The sequence below is a fragment of the Panthera uncia genome, chromosome C2 (assembly GCF_023721935.1).
Source record: "Panthera uncia isolate 11264 chromosome C2, Puncia_PCG_1.0, whole genome shotgun sequence".
Lineage (NCBI taxonomy): Eukaryota > Metazoa > Chordata > Mammalia > Carnivora > Felidae > Panthera > Panthera uncia.
The window spans coordinates 147744651-147763531 of NC_064810.1; the positions used below are offsets into that span (position 1 = coordinate 147744651).

General features: G+C 53.4%; 1 protein-coding gene across 1 annotated transcript in view; it reads right to left on the reverse strand.

The window, feature by feature from the left end:
• MYRIP (myosin VIIA and Rab interacting protein) overlaps nucleotides 1-18881 on the reverse strand; it is a 317497-nt gene that overhangs the window by 64438 nt on the left and 234178 nt on the right. The window contains 2 exon segments of the mRNA XM_049628960.1: nucleotides 2056-2693; nucleotides 10699-10852. Coding sequence (XP_049484917.1) covers nucleotides 2056-2693; nucleotides 10699-10852 — 792 coding nt within the window.

An 18881-nucleotide genomic window follows, 5' to 3' on the forward strand; every position in this document is an offset into this window, starting at 1 on the left:
TTGCCACCGGAAGACAACTTTCAAGCCACTTCAGAATAAATAGGAAGCTTCATGCATCCAGCTGTTGTGGATATGAGGCATTTGATACCTGCCTGTGAGTCAGGCCGACTGCCCTCAAGAACATCCCTTCAGGTAAGTCACCCAAAGTCTCTGTAGGACAGTCTCCACTTGAGCTAGATAATAATGGTCTGGTGTTACAGAGGAGCAAATGAGACCTTGGAGCAAAGAAAGGATGTTTTCTAGGGGATACAGTAGCAGCTCAGGCAGGACCGCTGCCAGATTCTGTGACCTGAGGGCCTCTGAGTCCCCAATGATCTTCACCATGGGGTCTCTCAAGAGCAGGGATCTGGCTGATGCATTCCCAAGAGGGCACTGTCGGAGCCACTGGTGACGTCCCAGCCTGTATCCGCTGGAGGTGCCTGAGTTGCCTGAAGTCGTGAGGGATAGTTTCTGGCTACTGATAGTTTCCCACCTCAGACCCGGGTGTCTCTGCCTGCAGGATTTCTCCAGAAACTGCTTGTGTCTCGAGTTAATTCTCTCCTGGGTGGGGCCACTCTCTACCAATGGGAGACGGGAGACTGTGACTAATGCTCCTGTCCTCAGGGGGGAGGCGTGTCCCATGTGGCTTCTCAGTGGGTCCCTGCTGGAGAGCACAGCCTCAGTAGTCAGCCTTAACAGGCCTTTCTCGCCACCCTGGCTCACTCTTGGGGTTCCTGGGATCTCCTCCCACCTAAACCTGCATCCAAATCCTTGACTCAGCGTCTGCTTTTGGTTAGACGGAAACTAGGAATGCAGAGCACGGTGGCTAAGGGCTACTGGCAAAGCAGTGAGGTTCCAGAAGTGGGTGTGCTTTCTCTAGGAGTGTAAAAGGTCAACCCGACAGTAATGTGAGCCTACAGAAGGCAGGGGCAACCTAACTAGATTCTTCCATTAGACTCTCAGTTTCAAATGCAACCCATTGTTTTCATGAAGTCATTTCAATTCTCCGGGCCACCTGTGTCGCTTTTCAGTTTAGAAAATATTGAGATGAGAGCGGGCTCCACAAAGTTCCACGTTCAGTTGGCCGCGTCGCGCTTCGCCGGGAAGAGGCAAGGGAGGGGCAAGGGCACAGCGTGATCCCAGCACAGAGTTGCGAGCGAGCAGGGTGTCTTTGGAGAATACAGAATTAATCTGGTTGGGGGTGCACGAACTACCTGACGTTGTACGTAAAATGACATTCGAGTGCATGCCTGTGTGTATGTGTATGTGTGTGTATATTTGTGTGTGTGTCAGGTGCGTGAGTGCGTGTGTGTACGGGTGCATTTTTCCAGGTAGAGAGTCCGTAACTTTCATCACAGAGTCTCAAAGGAGGCTCATGAACTAATTCATGTTGGCAAGGCCACTGAAGACATGTAGAGGGGGTGTGAGGTGGACGAAAGAATCACAGAATGTGAGCAAACTGTGGCCTGAGCTATCATACTGGAATAATATTTACTGAGCCCTCTGTCTAGGACAGAGCTCGGTTCCTTATAAACCTCACCTTTTTCGTGCATCAGAACCATTCTTTGAAAAGGCTGGTAAAATCATCTACATTTACAGAGGAAGGAACTGAACCCTCGCCCAAGGCCACACAGCCGGATTTGAAGCCAGGCAGCCTCACTCTAGACCCCATACCTTTAACCCTAAGCCAGCGGCCCTCACGCTTCGGTCCAGCAGACTCACCAGGAGAGCTGGTTCCAGCAGATGCCGCGCCACATCCCCAGGGTTTTTGGGTGGGGCGGCGCCTGAGAATTTGCATTTCTAACTTGTTCCCAGGTGGTGCTGACGCTGATGGTCTGGGGGCAACACTGCAAACCCACTTTGACCTGTCGGCGCTCGTCTCCAGAGAGGAGGTCGTGGAACCCCAGAGAGGTGACGCGAGCTGTCTGGGCCACTCAGCTACCTCCCAGCAAACCAAGGTGAGAATCTGGGTCTGTGAATTCTAAACCCAGCCCTCTCGGCACCAGTCATGCTGGCAGAAGGGCACCTCTTGCTGAGAAGCGTGTACATGCACCTGCAGGCAGCTCGTTTTATTACCTGATGTGCATCCAGCCCCTGGCAATGGGCATTGGGAGAAGACAACTCCTCGCTCGGCTCCTCTGAGCCCACACGGGCCCTTCTCCACCTCCTGGCCTTCCGGTCCGCAGCCTGGGGCATCTCCTCGGGCTCGCTGCTGTCCGAGGTCTCCCTGCTGGCTGCCTGGGGGTTGAAGTTCACGTCCAGCTCTCCCTGCAGGCGTATCTTCTCCGCGGCGGGGTCCCTGGGGGCCTTCCTCTGCAACCAGGACAGTCTGGCCCGGCGCCCAGCTTCCCGGGAGGAGCCCGCAGAGGACGTCTCTGAGTCGGAGCACATGGCCTCGGGGTTGGGAGAGAGCCCGGAGGAGGCGGAGGTGGCCGAGGGGCCTTGGTCCGAACCCTGGGCCTGTGTGGGCTGAGGCTGGGGGCTCCTGGGCAGGCCTGGGGGCCGCGGGCACAGCGTGCTCAAGGCCTCACTCCAGTCAAAGTCCTCCTCACTTTCGGAGCCCATCTCCTCGTAGGCAGATGTCACGCGGGAGACTGCCTCCAGGGCCTGGAACGTGCCACTCTTGGGCTTGGCCAGCAGGCGGGTGGGCGGCAGAGCGCCATCTTTCAGGGCCACCCAGTTCCCGTCGGGGCTCTGCAAAACCGCGGCCAGGTCTGCGGGTGGGAGGAGAGAAACCAGAGAGGGCTGTTATCACCTGACAGCAAGGTGAGGCTGCTGTCTCTTCCCCACGACCGGCTTGTGGGGGTCCTTGGATCGGCGGACTCTAGGAAGTCCACGAGGCCACGCCCCTTTAGCAGAGCTGAAGGTCCCCAGGAAGTCCCTCGAGGCCCCAGTCTCCACAGATGGGGAGAAACTCAGAGATCAGGCTTCCATTGCACATATACCTGGGTAGTTGGTCACCTCGGCCTCCTCAGAATGGCCCCCCCTCCTCCCCTAGGCCGGCTGGGCACAGAAGAGGTGAAGGGAGAGCTACTGTTGGCAACCCCGGGTCTGGCCTTTTGCCCTTGGGCCATGGTTTCCCCTGGTTGGATGGGAGATGATTCCATCACCCTCCCTGGCCTCCCTCGAGGTTAACACACCCTGCCTGCCCTTGGCACTTGGACAGATCTCACCAATCACAGCCTTGTGAGAAGGCATATATGAAAGAAGATAAAGGCATGCACACACACACACACTCCAGACTCTGTCCAGGTTCCTGCTAACATTTGGTCTCTGGCCCTAGTTCCTGACACAGGGCTCCTAAATTAAATCCCTTGGAATTTCCTGGGTTCTGGGAGCATCTTTTATGCTAAGGAGGTGACTCTGGGGGACTCCAGGATGGGACTGAACACCAGAAAGGCCAAGCCATGAGTAGAAACTTAGGGCTCTCGGCCCCACCCCCACACTCCAGAGAAGGAAGAAGGGCTGGAAAATGAGTTGATAATTGATTGTGCCTACAGAATGAGGCCTCCATAAAAGTCCCCGAAGTAGGGGGTTCTGAGAGCTTCCCGGTCGGCACGTCCATGTGCCTAGAGAGTGGCACACCCCAGCTCCTCGGTGCTCAGGACCCTCCAGGGCCTCACCCTATGTACGTCTTCATCTGCTTGTTCATCTGTGTCCTTTATTACGGACATAAGTACTTCCCCGAGTTCTGTGAGCCGAGCCGTTCCAGCAAACTACTGCACCTCGGGAGGAGGTGGTGGGAACCCTGAGTATAGCTGGCTGGTCAAAATGCGAGTGACAACTTGGGACTTGCGATTGGTATCCGAAGTCACGCAGTCCTGAGCCCTTGGCTGCGGGATCTGGGGCTCACTCCAGGGAGACAGGGTCAGCATGGAGTTGCAGGATACTCGGCTGTGGTCAGCGAGTTGGTTGATATGGAAAAACCCCACACATCTGGCCCCAGAAGCGTTCCGTGTGGGTCGTGGAGGAGTGAGGGTTTGTTCCTGTTCCGCATGTACGTTTCTCTTCAACTCAGGGCACGTGCCCCATTCTGAAGAGGATCTGAGGGAGAAAGCGGTTGGTATCCCCAATCCTACCTTGCAGATGGGGGAACAAAGGTAGGCAAGGCTACGTAACTTGTCAAAGGTCCCAGAGCCCGTAACGGGCCGAGTCGGGATGAGGGGCCTCTCTACCCAAGGCCAAAGCAGCCCTGCCTTACAGCCTGTGCTGTGGAAACCCTTGGTCAGCTGTGAGGCTGGAGAGGTCCTCAGTTCAGGGTCATGGTCTGGATTGGCCCTCAGCTAGGCTCAGTTTTGCTCAGAGCATCTGTGATGGCTGCTGACTGGGGCCCCGAGGGTTGATCTGCACGCCAGGGGGTGAAAGTTGCCTTGTCTTATTTTTGCCAAAGCCTAAAAGGACAACGTGTCCTGCCCATGTGCCTGGGGACCATGTACACGGTCCTTCTCAGCCCTGAGTACCTGGCAGAGCTCACCGGCCTTGGGCACAGCAACTGCCACCAGAAGCTGTTTCCTTTATGAGGAGCCTTACAGGACTCCCTGGAGGTTGGGTGATGAGGATCCTGGGGCTTTGGGGACTAACTTGTGTGTGGACACCAGCTCCTGGGCTTGAGGCCTACAGGGCCACAGCGCTGCTGTGCTGGGACATGGGGGCAGAGTCCTGTCACATGCCACTTAAAACACAGATTCATTTTTACCCATTAGATGATTACTGTCTCATGTAATGAAATGAAGGTTATCAGTATTTCATGGTGTTGTCCACAGAGGACTGCCCTGGCCAGGACCCTGCTTTAGAACTACAGCCTGAAGGGCATTCAGATGTTGGCTGGACATTCTTCTCAGCTCAGAGACCCAGTTCTAATTTAGCCGCCCAGGCTGGCAGGACACCTGAGTTCCCTTTTTTCTCTGGGAGTCAGAACACAGGCCTTCTACATTCTGAGCCCGGTGGCGGCTGATTGGAGTACAGCCCTCCCAGAAGCCTGAGGGCCTGGGTCCTGCCTTTCTCTGGCTGGTTCTGCTATCTTTGGGGTCCCTCCGCACATCTCCATGTGGCAGAGCTCTGGTGACCCCTCAAAGGCCTCACGTCCTAGGCCCCCCTTTTCCTAGAGCACTTGCTTCTCCCCCTGCCCAGATGTGGCCTCCTCTTTCCCCGAGTCCTCCTGGTGTGATAGCCTGTCGGGCTCATTCCATGACCCCATCCGTGTTCCGGTAGATCACGCGCATGACCACGCCCTCCCGTCTTCCCCGACCCCCCCCCCCCGGCCCCCCCCCCCCCCCCCCCCCCCCCCCCCGCCCCAGGACAAGGCCCCGAGGCTGGGGCTGCATCTCTGACCTCTCCAGCCTGCTCTGCCCCACAGCCAGCTTGTGCAGAGGGGAGAGCAGACGCTGTGGAGTCAGGGGGCCTGGGCAGAAAGCTCTGAGAGCCTCTCAGCCTTGGTACAGCTAATACCCCCCTGGTGGGGTGTGGGGTTTAAATGAGAGGACACCCATCAAGGGTGTTACATGTGCCTGTTCAGAGCAGGGGACGGCCATAATAGCACTCTTCCCCTCGCCCATACCTGGGCTGCTTTAGGGCAGGGTGAAGAACAGGGACTGTGGGTTCAGGCAGATCCAGGGCTGAGCCCCAGTTACTGGGATTCCTGGCAGGTGACCTTGGTCAGAGAGCACCTCCTGTGCCAGTTCCCTGACCTGAAAATGGAGACAGTGTGCCCTCCGTGGCGGTCAGAGGATTATTACGAGACATCCTGTGTAAAGCATCGATCGTACTATCCGCTATCCCTCAGCCTTTTTTTATCTTCTACCTGTTGAATGGGCTTATACTATCATTATTTTTATCTGACGTCACAGGGCAGCACCACGAACTCCATACATGTGTATATGTATGCATCTACCCCATAATTGCTATTCCGGACCACAGCAACACTGCTCTCATTGGCCATGGAAACATTCACAAGAGAGGCCAGTGAGGGTGTTATTACCATTTACCTGTTATGGGCTCCACCTGCCGTGGTGGTAATGGAGGTCTTCTGGGAAAAAGGGTCTCTATTTTGCTGGCACTTTCCCAATGCCACATCCCAATAGCATCAGTCAGCTGGTGTGGAAGGCAGGGACCAAAGAGCCCACCTGGGTTTCTCCAGAAATGCCCGGGCTCTCTCTCAGTGAGGCTACGAATGGCCAGTAAGTGGCAATATTGATTTTCTCTGCAGCAGACGTTGTGGATCATTTCAGGGTATATATATCCTCTGGGCTCCCAACTGCCAGCACTTGTGATTCTTTGCCTGAGGTGTGCTCTGTTTACCAGAGACTGCTGGGCTGCCCCAGGGGCGGGGGGCGATCCCAGCCCCCTGGACGCAGCCCTCAATGAATGACAGGGGAAGCCGGTGGATAAGTCTCCCCACTCCCCTGCCTGTTGCGCAGGACAGTATTCTATGCTGGCTCTTAAGAGCTCCCCAGCGGGGACGAACTGCCATCCTGTTTAATGAGTCATTTGCCTGCCTTCCCTTCCTGTCACCTGTCCCCTCCCCTCTCTGTGTCTCCTGGGCTCACCTCCAAATAAACCACAGGTCCTCAAGTCTTCACATTACAGTCTGCAAACAGAGACACCCCCACGATGCAAAGCAGACTCCGCCTTGGCCGCGGGGAGCATTCACCCCGAGGGGAGAGGTGTGGCCCTGGGGCCTTACAATCGGTCACCCTGTCTGCCTTCTGGGTGGTCTTTGGAGGCCCAACTCACCGGCTGCTTCCTGGGCAGACTGGCCCCTCTGCTCTCTGGGCTCTTCCAGGAAGCTTTCACTTTTAAACCCTTAAACTACACTACAGCTTATTTCCTTGGCCGTCCACCCCCATCACTCCTGGCCCGCCGCCACCCTGACCACAGCTTGTGTCTTCTTTGCCACTCTACCTCCAGTCCCTGAGCATTTCTGGAACCTGTCCTGGGCTGGTAAAGACTACTTGTTAGTGAGCACGGACACCCACAGGCTGCAGGGACGAGGCCGAACTCTCGATGCGAGGCTGTCTGGGGCCGCGGGAGGGAGCCAAAAAGAGAAAGGCCCTGAGAAGGCTGCTCCTGCCTGGCTCCAGGGCGGACTGTGTTTTCTCCGCGGTCACGGTCACGCATCTGCCTTCAACACCCACCCCAGGGCGGGCAGGGATTCAGCCCGCCGCTGGCTCCTCTCTTCCGCCTTTTACGGTCCCATCTACCACGGGCCTCTGCGGAAGCTAGAAGTTGACCGACTTCTATCTCCGCAAAAACAGAGCCGGCTCCCTGGATGCCTGACCCGATGGAAACCTCGCTGTCTAGCTTCCTGGCTGGAACAGCTCAAGGCCGCGCCTGGGCTCCAATACCACATGCTCTCAGTCCTCCGGGAATATGCACCGGGGACCCTGCGTCCCTCTGTTCTCTCCTCTTTCCACATCCTCTTTCACAACGGTGCAGACAACGGCTCAAGAGCAGGTGCTGTCCCCTGATTGCAATGTCCCAGCACCGAGCACATGCTGTGCACGCAGCCAAGGTCTGTAAGGGGAAGGTGTGTTTTGGGAGACATCCACGGACTGCGGTCGGCCCTGCCAAGGCCCCAAGTGGATCTGCTTTGTTTACTCAGCCCACGGCGTCCCTACGGCTGACCCTGACCGTGAATTAGCAGGCTCTGGAAGCGACCTTTCCCCTGAGGCATACACAGAAGTGCTGAAAATAGCCCAGTGGACATTAACCTAAGATGCTCTCCACCTCTGGGTCTCCGCTGGTCTCCATTTCTGCTCCGCTGACATGGGGCAAGGGCCCTGGGTATGATCTGCTTCCTGCTAAACATATCAGACATCCCTCAGCACCTCTGGGGTTGGCCTGGAGACCTTAGCAAGGCCAAGCAATCCTCAAAACACCCTGCAGTTTTCTGCACAAGGGCTTTATATGTTTGTAATTTTAAATCTCCATCCTGAGGGATGCATGGAGCTTTTGAGTATGAAATCTTTTGTGTGTGATATTGTTGAACTAAATTATATATATATTTAAAAATTTTTAATGTTTATTTTTGAGAGAGAGAGAGAGAGAGAGAGAGAGAGAGAGAGATAAAGAGCGCACGAGCAGAGGAGGGGCAGAGAGAGAGGGAGACACAGAATCCGAAGCAGGCTCCAGGCTCCAAGCTGTCAGCACAAAGCCCCACACGGGGCTCGAACTCATGAACCATGAGATCATGCCCTGAGCTGAAGTCGGACGCTTAACCGACTGAGCTACCTGGGCACCCCTAAATTTTGTTTATATACAACTGGTGAATTATAATATGGGTGCTTTATTTTACAGAAAATTAGGTAAAAAAAAATTAAAATTTTAATTGAAATTGAAAATTAAAATCCTTTCCAAATTTATTTGGAATGCTCATAATTCAGCAGGGAACTATTGCATGAATTGGAGTGTTTGTCAGACGTTTTTATAATCTCTTCTAAATGTATCAGTGTGTTAAGTATGGATTCTGAAAGGCTCTTTGTCGCTGCTGTTGTTTATTGGTTTGCTTTTATGGAGTTGGGACGCACTTATTATCATGCAGTGGTTGAAAGAGCCTGCAAGCTGGGGCCACGATGTTTGGGTTTAGCCACACTAGCTGTGGGATCTCAAACTCGTTCACCCTCACTGCCCCTCACAAGATAATGACCCTGGAGGAATGAATAAAATAGTGCCTGCAGATGAACCCTGTACGTTGTAGAGTATTTTTAAAAGTTAGTTATTATTGTTTATTGACCATCTATTATATGACATCCTCACATGCCTTGTGGAACTTTTACAGTCCCTTCTCTGTGGGGACTTTCAGTCTCTGGTGGGAGCTAACGAGAGAAAACAAGAAAGAATCTGAATGAATGAACAGCAGGAGGAAGGGAAAGTAAAGCTCATTTAAATTGGAAGAATGTGGGGCGCCTGGGTGGCTCAGTCGGTTGAGCATCCGACTTCAGTTTGTGAGTTCGAGCCCCGCGTCAGGCTCTGGGCTGACAGTTCCGGGCCTGGAGCCTGCTTCAGATTCTGTCTCCCCTCTCTCTCTCTCTCTCTCTGCCCCTCCCTCGCTCACACTCCGTCTCTCTCCCTCTCAAAAATAAACATTAAAAAAAAATTTAAATGGAAGAATGCAATTACAAAACAAAACCCCAAACCATATACATAAAGAAAGACCATTTCATGTGTTTCACCGAATCCCTGCAGGTTCTCCCGATGGGTTCTACTACATGGGACGCATGCAAGTGACCTGTTTGGAAAAAAGTTTTAGAACGACTGTAGTAAACACTGCATTGGCCATTCTTTGCCCTGGGAGAACATGGCACATCGGAATTTGCCTCAGTAGCTGTTAGTTCAGTCTTTTCCCTTAGAGAGCAGCAATGATAGCACCATCTTTAAAAGCATATTTCTAAGACGAATGTTTTGCTGTGAAGTTTTGTGGTGTTGTTCAGAAAAGGGGAGTGCAGAGCTGACATATACTGGGAGCTGAGAATCCTTTTGTGGTTTCTTCCTGTGAGGACAGTGGTCCTAGCTCTCATTACGTGTATCTAGGTGAGGAAAGAACAGGCCTGTGCCAGGGTGGAGTGAGCATCTTGACGTGGACAGTCAGTCACGGGCCGGGGAGACCGAGGTGGCCTGGCCAGGCCGCTCCATGGCCCTCGGCCGTTACCCACGTGGTTCCAACCCCCTCATGGCCTCCTGAGGTGCCACTCTGGGAAAGCGACAGGCTACTTCGAGCCTCCTCATTGGGAAGGGTTACGTGACTTGACAGGTTTACAAGGGACCGCGTGTTGTGGATGTCGGGTCTCTGGAGAGGTGAGTTCAAGGGCTCTATGTAGAGACAGGGCCTTCCAGAAGCAGGAGCAGGAAGAATGGGGAGCATGCCGTTCTCAGGTGTGGTGGGGATGACAGCTGGCCACGAAAGCCCCTCTCACGGCCCAGCTGTGTGGCCGGAATGTGTTTGCGACGCCAGGACTGTGTCTGCCAGGCCCTCTGCATCAACGTGGGGCTGTGTGACCAGTCCTGGCCTGCGGTCTGGGAGTGAAAGTGGTGCGGGCCATTGGGCCATTTCCCTGCTGAGGCGGGTAGGGAGCAGGTGCACTGACTTCTCCATTCTCCCTTCCTCTAACTGCTGGCCGAGGTGAAGGACCCGGCGGAAGAGTCAGAGGCCACAGGGCACAGCAGAGCCACAAAGCAGGAGCTGCCTCTGGCCTGTGAAGGCCCGTTCAAGGCACTGCACCGGTGTGTGGTGAGAAATTAAACTATTGTGTTGAGCCGCCTAAATGTTTGGTTCCTTTGGGACAGTAGAGAGTGCTACCCCAACTAGTATGTCAGGTTTTAGAAAGGACTCTCTTCAAACCAACCCACGCTGGGACCCAAATCCTTCTGAACGCTAAAATGCCCTGCCAGGTGGGATTAGCCTTTCTGGCCTGCCTGAGACATATTCTCCTGGCCCACGTGGAACAGGAGGCTGGAGTGAGACTGTGCAGCCAAGGACCATAGGGCACTGGCCCAGGAGCCCCCCGCTGGCCCGTGGGTCTCAGCAGGAACCTGCCCAGTGGGGAACACGACCACATTACAAGCGTGTACCGGGCTAGAGGCCTCGTGACTTGGTGGCTCAGTGGCCCCAAGGGGGCACACACCGACTCGGGCTGATGGAGGGGGGCCACTCAACAGCCAAGAAGCCCCCAGACAGCACTTCGGAGACCCACAGACCAACCAGATGCTGCTTAAAACAGTTACCTGTGTCGTCCAGCCTGTCCACGCTCTTCCAGATGGGCAAGGCCGCCTCCTCCCTCGGTGGCTGGTCCTGGCCCCTGGGCGGCCTTGACAGAGCCTCCAGCGAAGGGGTCCTCGGGGCATCTTCTCTGGTGAGTGAGAACGCAGACTGGGATCGCTGAGGAGAGACAAGAGGGGAAAAGGGTGAGCTGAGCGAGAGTCACCGGGAGGAAAGCCTTGCGCTTTCTGGCAGACGATACGACGTGGAGAAGGCAGGATGGCTTTTCCTGTGCTGAGGCTTAAAAGCTGCGAACCAGTGCATAATGCTGTATCACGACAGGAACGGTGCCCTGTTTGCTGCACCGCAAGCTGGCCAGGCCTTCCGGAAAGTGTCAGAGACGCAGCGGCCTCCGACAGAGACTGTGTCGTAAGGCTCCTTTTATGCAGCAACACTTCTGAGGCCAAATGTGCAGGAAAAGGAAAGCATCTTTCCCCCGAAGACCTCCAAACCCGAGAGTTCCTGCAGCACAGATAGATCTAGCACCATGAAAATGCTACAACGGCTAAGTGAGCCAAGTGTGGCCGTCCACAAACCTACAACTATTGCAACATGTTCCCACCCAGCAGGGAAAAGGCACTGCTACCTAAGAAGTCGTGAGGGGGAAACATGTTTGAATCGCATCACATGTATATGTTACGACACATACACAAACATATATGTGTTACGAATGTTACAAAGAATTATATGTACATATTATATATTACATATATTAACTTATTATTATATATTAATTGTACATATTATATATATTAAATTAATATATATAAATTAATTATTATATATATAATTTATCGTCAAGTTAGCTAACACACACTGTATACAGTGTGCTCTTGGTTTCGGGGGTAGATTCCCGTGGTTCATCGCTTACCTACGACACCCAATGCTCAACCCAACAAGTGCCCTCCTCAATGCCCGTCACCCGTTTCCCCCTGCCCCCCCCCCCCCCCCCCCCCCTCAGTTTGTTCTCTGTATTTAAAGAGTTTCATCAAACAGAAAGAGGCCAATTTTTCCCTTTGTCATTTCATCAAGGGACTATCCCTCCCTGGTGATTGATTTTGCTCTTTTCGTGTTGATCAAGTGAGGAGGGAAAGGACAGAGCCACTCCAAGCCTCTGTGATTCCCACGGGAAACAAGGCACTGAGCTCTAATGCCGGCCCCTGGGCAGTCTGTCTCCCCCTGCTGGCAGACCTCAGCGCCAACAGCCCCCCTTGCCTTCCCTTCCAGGGAGAAAAGCTGCTCTTGGTAAGGTCCACCCTCCACCACAGGTGCTAAGAATAGGAGAAAAAGGAGAGCATGTTGGGAGAGTGGTGAGCAGGGCCCTGCGGTGGTCGGAGCCAGGTCAGGACTCAGTCGTACCCGGGCTCCACCACGGCCTCTGCTACGACACCTTGGCCAGATGACTGAATTCCCTGGGAGATGTGGAAACTTGGCCTTGTCCTGCACACAGTAAACGCGTCAACAGTTCTGACGCTTGACAACAACCAAGGTTTTCATGGAGATGGGTAGTCAGGGAGCCATCTATATGATTTTGCTAGATCCTTAACAGGTGATGATCAGCTACCAGAGAGAACAGAGATCAAGCCTGATGGTCCAGTGAAGTTCCCAGAAATGAAGGACAGGGGCACCCGGGTGGCTCAGCAGGCCGAGTGTCTGACTTCGGCTCAGGTCGTGATCTCACAGTTTGTGGGTTCGAGCCCCACGTCGGGCTCTCTGCTTTCAGTGCAGGGCCCACTTCAGACCCTCTGTCTCCCTCTCTCGCTGCCCCTCCCCTGCTTGTGCTTTCCTCTCTCTCTCAAACATAAACATTAAAAAAAATGAAGGACCAAATCCTTCTATGGCAAACTCCTGTGTATTCAGGGGCTACATCCCTGACCACTCATCCCTCCAAGGTCTGGCAAGAAGACCGCCCTTCTGTGTCATCGCACAGATCTTTCCATACTCTGATACAGTCATTATTACGACATGTCAGTTCTGCCAAAGATTGTGAGCTCCTTGAAGGCAGGGATGGTCTTTTGGATGTGATGGTTGGTTACACGTCTGTGACTGAATTCACAGGATGTAAGACGGAGGTCTGGCGCTAAAGGAGCTGATGATCTATTGCCAAGGACACAATGAGCAATTTTATATGCCCTGCTCTTCCTTTTTTATATTTGCAAGCTTCTCAACTATAAACCACTGAATACATGTTTACATCATGACAAAAATGATACTTAATGTTGCATTTTACGGTGGTTCGCATGGTATTTTATGTATGTCCGTATGTGTCTTTAAGAGGTGGCTTGGGTCCATTTCTATGGCTCAAAAATGCGCCCCCACCTACAAAAGCCAAGCCCAAGAAATGAAAGGGGCCTTTGGGTCCAACATGGAAGATGGAATCTGTGTTCTTCATGAGAGTTGGGGACACCAGACTTTTATAATCTATTTCAGGCAAGCTGCTCTTTCACACTAGAAAAGAACTATATCCTGACAGTCACAGAAGACCTCAAGATCTGGCTTCTACAGGTCTCAGGATGCTGCTGGCCAGGTCTCCAGCCAGGGTGCAAAAACCCCAGTTCTGAGACCCAGATCTGGTTTTGCCACAAATTCATTGCAATTAGCACATGGTCCAGCAGATGGCGCCACGATAATGCTTTTACTCACCAGTTAGTTCAACCTCTGGCTCCTGGGAAGTGATGGGATTACTTGAGTCATTTACTTGCTCATTACCCTGGCTGGACCTTTGTGCCACTTTTTCGTTCCTACCCATGACCTCTGCTTCTCTTCCCTTTCCTTTCTCTTACCCGCCCTAGCGTCCATGGAAGAAACAGGGCTGGTGATGTCAGGAAGGGTTGACCTGAGTTAGCATCTGCACGTGCATTGCAAGGAGGGGCCAGAATGGTTGGTGGAATCGACGGTCCAGGAATATGAGGCTTGCAAAGCCAGCAAAGCCTCGCAGGGATGAACTTGAGAACCTGAGCTTGGAAACAGGCCTGCCTCAACTCTTCAGGCACTAACTAATGGGGCATGTTAGGCAGGGGGTCCGTGCCAGCTTCTCCTCCTGCTGTGTGGGATCCTGGGTGGAGCCTCAGCTGTTCTACGCCTCAGTTTCCTCATGTAAAGGGATCAGCGTCAGGCCTGGCACCTCAAAAGCACTCGATGAATATCAGTCAAAACAAGAGTGTTTATTAAGCTCTGCCACCTAGCCCGGACAACGAGGAAACAAGCACGAGGAAACTGAGGCCGGGGTGGGCTAATTTACCCAAGCACATCGTTGGTCAGGGGGCAGAGGCAGGGCCTGAGCTCGGGTCTGTCTGGTTCCAGGCTGATGCTCTTCCATGCTGTGTGAAGCCTGTGCCGGAAGCCTGGGAACAATGAGCTCCTGGCTAATATGCTCCAGCCCGGCGGGATTTGCCACTTGAACCAGCTGGCTCTGTTGCTCTGGGCGAAACACGCAGCAGGACCACGAATTACCTCTGTTACAGCTTCCTTTGCATCATGTGCTGCCCACAGCCCTTGGAAGGGTATGCTGTTGCGATGGTGGCTAGGGCTATCAACGGGGCAGGCTCCCTGAGGCCCTGACCATGGCTCCCCAGTGGCCTTTGCTCTCACGGAGGCCGCGCCACAGGGAGAGAATGATTTTAGTATCAGGCGTTTGGGGGCCAAGGGATCAACAGTGGCGCCTGTATGAATAACAACTGAGACCAAGCTTTTGCTTTGGAGTTTTAGGGTCAGGCATAGATACTAAATTCAATCTGGTAATCATAACTGATGAGAAATACTTTAGGTCTATACTGGAGTCCCTCAGAGGAGAGAGCAAATATGAGGGAGGAAGGGACCGAAACACAAGAGGAAAGGCTGAGAAGAATAGGGAGGAATAGAGAAGGGACAGAGAGGTGCCTCTTGGTCACCGGGCACATCCTAAGAGACTGGCGCTTGCTGTTGCCATCGTTATTATCGGTAGGATCATCAAATTATTACTAAAGCAATTTTGTGTATATACACGCCCAAAGAGACAGGCCTTAAATGGATTACAACCCCTGCAGTTTTAGGATATTGCACCTTAAGGCTTGGAAAGCTGGGTGGCACTGACCCCCCTCCTGGCAGGGAACCACACAATAAGGGAGGAAATTAAAAAGAGAATCACAGTCAACTTTTTTCAAGAGAAGGGACGAGAGCTCCTGTCTGCCTGGGGATGGGCTCAGTGTGGTTGCAGATCAGCGAAAGTCACAGGGCCTGCACTGTCTGGGATTCTGCATAGTTATTCCCTGAGCCAGAGGGGGCCAGGTCAATGGGGCACTGAGGTCACGCAGACGGTCAGGGCCGTCCACGGTCCGGAGGTCAGGGAGTCCTCCTGGGATAGAAAGAGGCTGTCCTTAAGCCTGTTGGCCTCACCTGGGCAGATCTGGGTCAAGTACACTGAGGCCCAGGCTCCACTCCAGACCCCATGAGTCAGAACCGCTGGAGCGGGGCTCTGGCGGGTGACGCAGATGAGCATCCAGGGTGGGAACAGCAGGTGGGGAGGTGGGGACGACCAACTTCCACGAAGTCCCCGAGAACCAAGACTTGGCCCACTGCTTCATGTCCGGGCTCTGGCCAGTGACCAGGCATAGTTCTGCATTTATGCCCTCTGTTTATCACTTCATCTATTTATTTCTTCCTGTTTACCACTTCCTCCGTTTATCACTCCCTGTTTATCACTTCCTCTGTTTATCACTTCCTGTTTATCACCTCCTCTGTTTATCTCTTCCTCTGTTTATCTCTTCCTGTTTATCACTTCCTGTTTATCACCTCCTCTGTTTATCACCTCCTCTATCACTGCTGTTTATCACTTCATCTGTTTATCTCTTCCTGTTTATCACTTCCTCCATTTACCACTCCATTTATCACTTCCTGTTTATCTCTTCCTGTTTATCACTTCCTGTTTATCCTGTTTATCATTTCCTGTTTATCACTTCCTCTGTTTATCACTTCCTGTTTATCACCTCCTCTGTTTATCTCTTCCTGTTTATCACTTCCTCTGTTTATCTCTTCCTCTGTTTATCACTTCCTGTTTATCACCTCCTCTGTTTATCTCTTCCTGTTTATCACTTCCTCTGGTTATCTCTTCCTCTGTTTATCACTTCCTCTTTTTCTAAAACCCTGGACCAATGTTGTGCAATAACACTTTCTGGAGTGATGGAAATGTTCTGCATCTGGGCTGCCCAATATTGTAGCCGCCAGCCAGAGGTGCTGCTGAGCACTGGAAATGTGGCCAGTGTGACAGAAGAACTGGGTTTTAAGCTTTGTTTCATTTTAACTAATTTAAATTTCAACGGTCACTTGGGTCTTGTGGCCACCATATTGGAGAGCACAGCCCCAGGACTTGGAGGTCACTGAGTCTGCTGATCTCATTCTATAGAGGAAGAAGCTAGATCAAAGGCTTTGGAACAGGAGAAAGGTGTTCATCTCCCAGCCCCACCAACCACAGGCTGTGGGACCTCAGGCAGTTTATGGTAAAGCGTTAGCCTCAGTTTACTTATCTATAAAATGGGTTCAATAATACGTGCATCCCTGCCTCATGGTGAGGGGTAAGAGAACCCTGAGGTGGGCAAACGAATGCCTGCTTCTTAACCCGTATGCACTGCTGTCCCCTCCCCACACGGCCTCATCAGCAGTCACCAGGCTGCACAACCCAGGGGTTGCCGCTCAGCCCGGGTTCTAGGTGAATGGCTGTGCAATGTGGTGGTCTTGGCCACGGTAAGTCTCCCTTAGGCTCTCACTCCGGATGTGGTGCTGGCACAGACTCTTTCACGGCAGGGGAGTGGGGCCAAGTGCAGGCCAGGGGCCGGCAGAAAGCACCAGCTTAGCCCTCAAGGGCAAGCATTTGGAGAAGCTGACCCTCGTCCGCTGGGTGTGTCACCGCCTGAGGCCCCAGGCTGGCCCTGCCATGGTGCCGCTCAGAGGGAAAGGGCTTGGGGTCCTGACCAAGGGAAGTCAGGCTGCGGTCTATCCAGGGGTTAAGCCCCAGGTGTAGCGTCACATGGAAGTCTGAAGGCAAGAGAGGAAGGCAACAGGCCAGAGACAGGGACAGAGGGAGGAAGGCATGAAACATGGTGGAAAGTGGTGGGTCAGGGGCACTGGAAGGGGCCCTGCCCTGTCCTGCAGGCCGTCTTGGGGGCCTCGGCCGGCCAGCTTGTCCTGTTAGTTTGTTAATGTGGCTGCAGCCAAATGAGACGGCAACTCAGGCAGAGGAGGGATGCAGGCTTCTCTGTCCCCGCACAGCCAGAACTTGGCTTATGCCTTTCCGAACAGCCAGCTAATCAAGACTCGAAGGGTTCTTATCACCGAGGGCTGGGTAAGGCACAGGCTCTCCTTCCAGACGTTTTTGCAAAGCTCTAATCACACTGCTGTCTTTAAACCAAACCAGGGGCTACAAATGGTTGTTCGCGAGGGTGTGGATCACAGCGTTCTGCTGAGACCTTAATCCACATGTTCTCCTTCCTTCACGGGTATCCCGGAAGCCAGAGGGGAAGCGCTCAAGTCCGGGCCATGACTGAGTCCCCACAGATCAACATCCTGCCATCAGGTGGCCACGGCCCTGTATCCGAGAAACCCCTGCCACGTGCCTGATGCTGAGCTGGCCCAACGCCAGAACATACGTGACCAGTGACAACCGGGGGCTGACGCTAGTGGCCGCTATGTGGAACAGGCTGTGCCAGGGACCCGGCTGCATGCTGGATTTCCCTTCACTTCCAGATTCAGGCTGCTCTGTTTGGGGCTGCTCCCATGAGTACAATGTGGTTGGAGAAAGACGAAGCATTCATGTCTCTCTGCCTGATGTTGTTGACAAAAATATGCTGTTTACATATTGCAAATCACAGTATGGGCACAACTCACAGGGAGAGGCCAGCAGAGGACTTCTTTGATCAAACATCAAAATTCATGGGGCACCTGGGTGGCTCAGTCGCTGAAGCGTCCAACTTCCGCTTAAGTCATGATCTCACAGTTCGTGAGTTCGAGCCCCGCGTCGGGCTCCTGGCTGGCAGCTCGGAGCCTGGAGCCTGCTTCGGATTCCGTGTTTCCCTCGCTTTCTGCCTCTTCCCCGCTTGCACTCTGTCTCTCTCTCTCTCTCTCTCTCTCTCACACAAAAATAAATAAAACACTAAAAATAATTTTAAAACCCCCCATCAAAATTAAAGATGAAGTTGTCAGTGATAGCAGCCAGCTCATGATCTTATCCCCTCGGTAAGGTGCCCACACTCCTGCCAAGCCCTATGACCTGGGTGGTTAAAGTGTTATGCAAGAAGGTGTAACAATGTCCTTTATGGGGTGTTCCCAAACTACAGCCTCAAGGACCCCCTCCCACCCCCTCTCCCACAGGTGGATGCAAGCCCTGGGTTAGGTGGACACAGCTTGCAAAGCACTGCATCAAAGAGATTCAAGAGGTACTCGATCTGAGAGGACTTCCATTAGGCCTTGGTCTATGTCGAAATCTGGAAACAAATCATATTCTGCCATTTGCCTCAGGAAAAGTAAGTAAGAAATGCGTCAGCTTTGTCTGCCTTGATGGTGGAAGCCAAAATGACAATTGTGCTGTGCAGAGGTCAGGCGTTGGGCAAGACAGACTTTCTGGTGAGAAAAGGACCCCTGAGAAGCTTTGACGTAGCAACGGGAGTCCCGTGCGACTCTGACCTGTGCCCGCCGCGTGCCTGCGTCCCGGGTGGACTAGAGTCTCTCCAGCCGGCCGAGGGGCTGAGCAGGGGGCCCCCCCGGGAAGCTTCAGGGCTGCTTTCGGCCAGTGCTTGACTGGGGGGTGTGCGTGAAGCACTTTGTCGCCCCGCTGCGGAAAGGTGGGGCCGCTGCGTTCTGGCTCATTCCAGTGCCCACCGTCCCACGTGTCTGGTGACACGCAGAGTGTCTCCAGTCTCTGTGAGGGGACAGGAATATCATTTCTAGGCTGCGCTGTGAACACGGGGGGTCCCCCGGAACATCTGGCGGGGAAACAGGCAGTTCATATCCAATGAGCCAGGGGACGGGAGCAGGGCAGAGCAGAGGAAATGCTCAGAGCCAGGAGACCCGGATTCTGGTCCTGCCTCCTCCCCCAACTTCGTTCCAGTGGCTCAGACTAGGTAGGCCTCAGTTTACCGCCCTGTAAAATGGGGGTTATAATGAGTGCTCTGGCGTGAAT